The sequence below is a fragment of the Poeciliopsis prolifica genome, unplaced genomic scaffold, assembly GCF_027474105.1.
Source record: "Poeciliopsis prolifica strain line A6 unplaced genomic scaffold, Auburn_PproV2 SCAFFOLD161, whole genome shotgun sequence".
NCBI lineage: Eukaryota > Metazoa > Chordata > Actinopteri > Cyprinodontiformes > Poeciliidae > Poeciliopsis > Poeciliopsis prolifica.
Genome location: NW_026562536.1, coordinates 398,171 through 405,531, shown reverse-complemented (window position 1 = coordinate 405,531; position 7,361 = coordinate 398,171). Strand labels below are relative to the sequence as shown.

At 48.5% G+C, this 7,361-nt stretch overlaps 2 protein-coding genes across 3 annotated transcripts; one reads left to right on the top strand and one right to left on the bottom strand.

Moving 5' to 3' along the window:
- The first annotated feature begins 2,005 nt into the window (after positions 1-2,005).
- pllp (plasmolipin) lies at positions 2,006-5,182 on the top strand. The gene is made up of 4 exons (XM_055025827.1): positions 2,006-2,428; positions 3,249-3,420; positions 3,554-3,667; positions 4,751-5,182. The coding sequence occupies exons 1-4, from the start codon at positions 2,271-2,273 to the stop codon at positions 4,856-4,858; spliced, it is 552 nt and encodes a 183-aa protein (XP_054881802.1). The 5' UTR covers positions 2,006-2,270; the 3' UTR covers positions 4,859-5,182.
- A 28-nt stretch (positions 5,183-5,210) lies between these two features.
- arl2bp (ADP-ribosylation factor-like 2 binding protein) lies at positions 5,211-7,294 on the bottom strand. 2 transcript variants are annotated; one of them, XM_055025823.1, is made up of 7 exons: positions 7,267-7,294; positions 7,114-7,186; positions 6,521-6,582; positions 6,336-6,442; positions 5,918-6,003; positions 5,636-5,732; positions 5,211-5,531 (listed from the first exon to the last, which is right to left on the bottom strand). In XM_055025823.1, the coding sequence occupies exons 1-7, from the start codon at positions 7,277-7,279 to the stop codon at positions 5,448-5,450; spliced, it is 522 nt and encodes a 173-aa protein (XP_054881798.1). In that variant the 5' UTR covers positions 7,280-7,294; the 3' UTR covers positions 5,211-5,447. The 2 variants fall into 2 exon arrangements, with proteins under 2 accessions (XP_054881798.1, XP_054881799.1); XM_055025824.1 differs by lacking the exon at positions 7,267-7,294 and adding an exon at positions 6,875-6,917 and having other exon boundaries at positions 7,023-7,246.
- Between the last annotated feature and the right edge of the window lie 67 nt (positions 7,295-7,361).

Sequence of the window (7,361 nt, the reverse complement as noted above, 5' to 3'; positions counted from 1 at the left end):
ACCCGGTACCACCTGATACCACCCGGTACCACCTACTGACTGCTGGCTCTGCTTCTCCTTAGCGTTTCTACCAGGCGGGTTAAAGCTGCTGCTGACTGGATCTGGGTTGGAGGTGAATGACTGTAAACAGAAGTTTCTGCAGAACCTCAAGTGTTAAAGGAAGACAAAGAGTTTATAAAATATAAATATCAATAAGGTGAGTCTGTGAGAAGGAGACCAGGTTTATTGACCAAGTTTAAAATCAATCACTGATTATTGGTTATTTGCTGTGATGTATTTGTGAAAAAACCCAATTTAAACACAAAGATTACGCCATATTGTAGTCATGGTAACACAACAATCAAACTATCAAGATGATTTTTTGAACTTTTACAAAGTAAACTTCCTAATTCAATTCTGAATGAATATTTTTTTTCTCCGCTAAATGCATTGAATAAAATTTTATGATATCGTTATTCTCTATAAAAGATGTTACAGGTTTAGATCTGTGTTACAATTAAACCATTTCTGGAGGCCCCTGAACATCTGGGGCCCCTAAACATCTGGGGCCCCTGAACATCTGGGGCCCCTGAACATCTGGGGCCCCTAAACATCTGGGGCCCCTGAACATTTGGGGCCCCTAAACATCTGGGGCCCCTAAACATCTGGGTCCCCAGAATGTCTGGAGGCCCCTGAATGTCTGGAGGCCCCTGAACATCTGGGGCCCCTGAACATCTGGGGCCCCTGAACATCTGGGGCCCCTGAACATCTGGGGCCCCTAAACATCTGGGGCCCCTGAACATTTGGGGCCCCTAAACATCTGGGGCCCCAGAATGTCTGGAGGCCCCTGAACATCTGGGGCCCCTGAATGTCTGGAGGCCCCTGAACATCTGGGGCCCCTAAACATCTGGGGCCCCTGAACATTTGGGGCCCCTAAACATCTGGGGCCCCAGAATGTCTGGAGGCCCCTGAACATCTGGGGCCCCTGAATGTCTGGAGGCCCCTGAACATTTGGGGCCCCTGAATGTCTGGAGGCCCCTGAACATTTGGGGCCCCTAAACATCTGGGGCCCCTGAACATCTGGGGCACCTAAACATCTGGGGCCCCTGAATGTCTGGAGGCCCCTGATTGGCCCTTACCAGGAGCTACTAAGTTCTCTTTGCCTCAATATCCCAATCTTACAATTCTAGATCTAAAGGTGCAAACATCAAACAAATTATATAAACGCTTTGAGTGTTTTTGGTCTATAAATCAATCTGCAGCCAAATTGTTCTAGAGGTTAAATAGATATTATTAGGGCTTAAATGGTAAAATGGCTGCAAATGTTTTTATTTCATAACTTCATAACCTTTGACCTCTCTCCAGTCTGTTTAACATCTACATTCTCAGATCAAACGTAGCACCTGTTGGGGAAAATATGCTACATTTTCTTGCATGTACTACTATATCATTATAGTAGGATCCACTTAGATTCTTAATTAGGATCCACTTAGATTCTTAATTAGGATCCACTTAGATTCTTAATTAGGATCCAATTAGATTCTTAATTAGGATCCAATTAAATTCTTAATTAGGATCCAATTAGATTCTTAATTAGGATCCACTTAGATTCTTAATTAGGATCTAATTAGATTTTTAATTAGGATCCAATTAGATTCTGGATTATTACGTTGCTGTTGCTGTGTTGTTGTTCGGTGTTTTAAGATTTTGTTCACTGTGGCTTTTTTTAACTTTGAGCCCCTGCCCCTCCAAATGTTTCTGCCCGGCCCTGATACAGACGATCAATATTCAAACATCAACATTATCTCCAGCATTACAACAGAAATGATTTAGCGTTAAAATGTGAAACCAGGTTAGACACCAGAGGGCGCTGTTGAGTCAGCCTTAGTGTGTGTGTGTGTGTGTGTGTATGTGTGTGTGTGTGTGTGTGTGTGTGTGTGTGTGTGTGTGTGTGTGTGTGTGTGTGTGTGTGTGTGTGTGTGTTATTGTCCTGATATTAATGAGTTACCAGGTGAGAGGCTCCTGGGAGCCATATGGGAGGCGGTGCTGGGAGAGAGAAGCAGATAGGAGGGAGGTGACGAAACACTTGGTGTGTGTGTGTGTGTGTCTGTGTGTCTGTGTGTGTAGGAGGAGGAAGTGTGTTCTTGCCTCTGTTAGTGCCCAGTAGCAGCAGGAGAATGCTGTGCTGCTTCTTGTTCTCTGGTTTAAAACAGACCTAATTCTGCAGCTCCTGATCTGAACAGTGTGGAGTGCTGCTGTTTTTCTGAGGCAAATCTCCAGAAGAAAATAACATGGTGGACTTCCCCTCCAAGGTAACCACGGAGACCAGCTCCCCACAGCCCCAGCAGGGGGCCGGCAGGCTGCGGGGGCTGGTCTCCGATGCCACGTCCAGGATGGACATGTCGTTCCTGCGCAGTGTCCCGGCGGCATTGATGGCGGCTGAAACGGTAAGAACGGCTCTGACCCGGTTCCTACAGACTGAACCACCATCAGTGTCTGAACCAGAGATAATCCATGTAAACAGACGACGTTTCACCTGAAAGAAGCAGAGAAACACACAGAACGTTCATTATAACAGTTTTAGCTACTTTAGCTCCAGAACCATGATGGCACCTGGCAGCTGAATGGCAGAAAAGACAAAGTGAGAAACAGCAAATATCAACCTCATCTTCCTCTGAGGTGTAGATCTAATTTTCCTCTTGATTTTTCTTCAAAATGGGAAAGACAAGAGAAGCTGGATTACTTCAAGACCTGAACAGGAAGTCATTTCCATTTATTTGAAATTTCAAAGTAAAGTACCGATTATACAATCAAGTTCTGGTGTCCAGCATCCTAGTGATGGTTTCCAGTCCAGTTCTGGAACAACTGGGAGCTTTCTGTGGTTCTGCAGCAGCACATCCTACAGACTATGGAGTGTTCTGGATTGTCAACATCACTCTGCTAGCATCACTTTGTTAGCATGAATGAAGCCGGAGTGAAGCCGGAGAGAAACCGGAGAGAAACCGGAGAGAAACCGGAGAGAAACCGGAGAGAAACCGGAGAGAAACCGGAGAGAAACCGGAGTGAAACCGGAGCGTTCCTGCTGGTTGCTGTTCTCTGCATCATTCCAGCTCTGAATGTTACAGAGGAAGATCTGCAACAGATTCACAGAGAATTCATCACCAGACCAAAAATTGAAATGGTTTCATAAATTCATTCTGGTTCTGATGGTTCTGGTTCTGGTCTGCTGGCCATCTCCTTCTGCAGCCTCTCTTCCTCTGCGCTGCAGGTATTGGCCTGCTGCACTGGGCTCTGATTGCCGGCGCCCCCTACTGGCTGCACCACGCCTACGGCTGGGTGATGTTTGTGGCCGTCTCTCTGTGGATCCTCACCACCCTCCTCTTCCTCGTCCTGCTCTTCAGCGTCCCCCAGAGGCTCTCCGCTGTTCCCTGGACCATGACGGTAGGTGGAGCGGCTCATTTCTGGGCCTTGCTGAGGTCCGGTGGTACTGGTACCGATACAGTGAGGTAAAGAAGGTGAAGTAGAGAAGATTCTTGGTTAGCAGAACCTGACCCGGTTCTGGTGTTGTTTGCAGGTGATGATGTATAACGGAGTGGCCGCCCTGCTCTACCTCACCGCCTTCCTGACCAACGCCGCCACGGTCCGGAGGTTCAACGCGTCCTTCCACGGACACATCGGTGCAGCCGCTGTAAGTTCTCCATTATTCCTCTGAAACGCCCCACAGCATGATGCTGCCGCCACCATGCCGGAAAGCCTCACTCCTCCAGGCAGGCACCTTGTGGATGTGTCTCATCTGATCATGAAAGAAGACGCCTGAAGGCCTGCAGGAGGCCGCTGAGTTTCACTCTAAAGGCTCCAGAACCCAAATAGTTTGTGAAATGAATCTTCCTCCTGTGGAAGCTGGAGAAAGTTTCCCGCTTAGACCGAAACCCAAAGCCTGGAGCAGAGACTACCCACCAAACAGGTCCAGGCTTTGGTTCTGAACCTCTCTGGACCGGATCCAGTACATCTGGACCGGGTCTGGACCGGATCCAGTACATCTGGACCGGGTTTGGACCGGATCCAGTACATCTGGACCGGGTTTGGACCGGATCCAGTACATCTGGACCGGGTCTGGACCGGGTTTGGACCGGATCCAGTACATCTGGACCGGGTCTGGACCGGATCCAGTACATCTGGACCGGGTTTGGACCGGATCCAGTACATCTGGACCGGGAGGATTTAAAGTCTGACATGGAAAAGTACAGATCAGGAGTTTTACAGCCGCATGACGCCACCACACCCACAGATCACCTGATCAGCTTTTACTGGGTCGACTGGTTAGCGACAATGCATCACGAGTTTCAGATTAAGGTGTGAAAACTTTAACCTTTGACCCTGTGCAGCAGGAAACCAGGGATCTGATCAGAAAATGATTCATGAAGTCAATACTTAACAAGATTTCACTGAACTCCACCTTCAAATGGCTTCTTCTCAGATGATGGTCAGGTGAGCAAGAGACAGCAGCCAACAGGTTGAGGTCAGAGGTCAACAGCATGGAGGCTTGCATCAACAGGGACTGGAGAACCAACCAGCTGTTGATTGGTTGCTTCTGCAGGTGGGAACCATCAGGGTTCCTGCTGTGCAGCTAGCAGGTGTAACCCTAACCCTGCACAGCTGTTCAGGGAACGGCTGTTCAGGGAACGGCTGTTCAGGGAACGGCTGTTCAGGGAACGGCTGTTCCTGCAGCCCTGACTGCGACCGTCTGCAGATGTTTCTCCTCTCCCTGCAGTTCTTCGGAGCGGTGCTGACGCTGCTGTACGGCGCTGGAACTTTCCTGTCCTACCTGGACTGGAGGGCCGACGGAGGAAACGCCGCCACCAGCACCGTGCCCACCTAAGACCACCAGAACCAGGACCACCAGAACCAAGCCTCCACATTGACCCAATCATCATCTAAGCTCAGCAAACCAATTAAAGGAAAGAAAGTCGGCAGCTTGATGATAAAAGTCTAAATTATTTAGATCAAAGTGTTTGTTTTCCTTCATTTTAAATGAAAATGTTTGTTTACATAGAAGGATCTGATCCAGATGTGATCCAGATCTGATCCAGATGTGATCCAGGATCTGATCCAGATGTTCATGTTTTCATTTATGTTTTCACTGTAATCAGATTTTTAAAGCTCATTTTATGAAATATATTTACAATAAAGGACTTTCAGTGAATTTCATTGAAAAATTCATTTTAGGAATCTGACAATCAAAGACAATTTATTCACAAACATTAAAATCATTATGACGACCTTCAGTGAAGGAAGAGAAAATTATTCAGTTTCATTAAATTCAGACGAAACAAGAACTTAGATTAAACACAGTTCATCCATTCATCCATCCATTCATCCATTCATCACTCAGGGAGTTCTTGTCTTGAATCAGGTCAGAGTTTCTGTCAGGCGGGTCCAGTATGAGGGCTGAGGTGGTTCTGGTGGTTCTACTGGTGTCCAGCAGAAGCTGCCGGGTTTAGGGAAGTCACCAGCAGATCCTGACTTGGGTCCAAACCTCGACCCTCTTTCGCCTGAAAACACAGGACAACAACCAGAGGTCAACCAGAGGTCAACCAGAGGTCAACCAGAGCGTCCGCAGTGTCCCGATCTGCTCAAATTGTGCCGCTCCACTCACTGCTCGGTACTCGACCAACATTTCCTTGAAGGCCATGAAGTCGATGAAAGTGAGCAGCATGTCAAACATCTCGTCTGGGACTTCTTCTTTGTGCTGCCTGCAGAAGACAGGAGAAAGCGTCAGTCTGCCACCTGGTGGCCAGGAAACAGAAGCACAATTTGAGTTTCTGAGCCATAAACACAGCAGCAGGTTAGAACGAAACGTCTGTAAATATAAATGGAAACTTGAATAGGCTCCATGTGAGCTCTGATGGTTTGGCAGCTCTGAGCTTCCGTAGCTCACATCAGCAGTTGTGTGAAACTGGCCATGTTGAATCCAGGGATCTTCTTCATCAGACATTCCTCCAGAGGTTTCTCCAGCAGCTCCACCTGCAGAGCAACGGGCCAATCAGAGAGCTGATGCTGCCAGCAACGGGCCAATCAGAGGGCTGATGCTGCCAGCAACGGGCCAATCAGAGGGCTGATGCTGCCAGCAACGGGCCAATCAGAGGGCTGATGCTGCCAGCAACGGGCCAATCAGAGGGCTGATGCTGCCAGCAACGGGCCAATCAGAGGCCTGATGCTGCCAGCAACGGGCCAATCAGAGGCCTGATGCTGCCAGCAACGGGCCAATCAGAGGCCTGATGCTGCCAGCAACGGGCCAATCAGAGGCCTGATGCTGCCAGCAACGGGCCAATCAGAGGCCTGATGCTGCCACTCACGTATTCGTTGAAGATCAGCGTGTAGCTCAGCTTGTTCTCATCAGACTCTTCGAACTCCAGGTAGTGCCGATCCAAGAAGCTGCGCTGGACCAGTTGGAAGTCCTCCTCTGTAGGAAACACAAACCAGTGGCTCTAACTGGGAGCGCTGGGTGTACTGGTTGCATCTGCAGGTTGAACTCAGTTACCCATGATGATCTCCAGGATGCAACCGATCACCACGTCGAAAGCCGCCTCTTCTGGCGAGGAGCTGCATGGAGGACAGACATCCAGGTTCACAGACAGGAAGTGATGTCATTACACATCGTCACCACTCTGACCGGATTCTGGTGGCACCAGCGACCACATCTGGACCAGGTTCGGTTTTAGTGGACTTAAAATGTTATAATCATAAATCATCAAATGAACACATATGAATCATCTCTAGAGTCTCATTTGGGCTCTGAATGAATCGGAACCATTTGGACCGAAGCGAACAAAGAGCCTGGTTCTGTTTACAGACCGAACTCCGCTGGTTCTGTTCGGGAAACCAGCTGACCCACCATGACGGAGCGAACAGTTCCTCCTCCATCCGAACCGGTCCAGCTGGAGACAAGAGAACAGTTCAGTTAAAAGATCCGGTTCCGCCGATACAGTTCAGTCTAAACGTGTCGCTCATGTTCCGGTTCTGATGAATTCCAGTTTACTTACTTCCTGAACAAATCTGTCTGTGGGCCGTTTGGGATTAACAAGCAAATCTCGTTGTCAAGGAAACGGCGGTATTATGTGGGTCTGTAAATACCTTCCGACGGAACAAGATCCCGAATCGTTTGGTTCCGAAGTACAGACGAAGCTGGAAAGTTCGGCCTGCCGAACTTTAAAATAGGAAATTAAATAGGAAATAGGAAATCATGAACGAGTCCAACTGTTGGTTGTTTACACAGAACCGACTCACCTGGCGGCGACATTCTGCCCCCTTGTGACGGGAGCGCGAACTGCAGCCAGAGAGGATCCGTTCAGTTCATCTGATCCGTTTCTGTGAACTCAAAT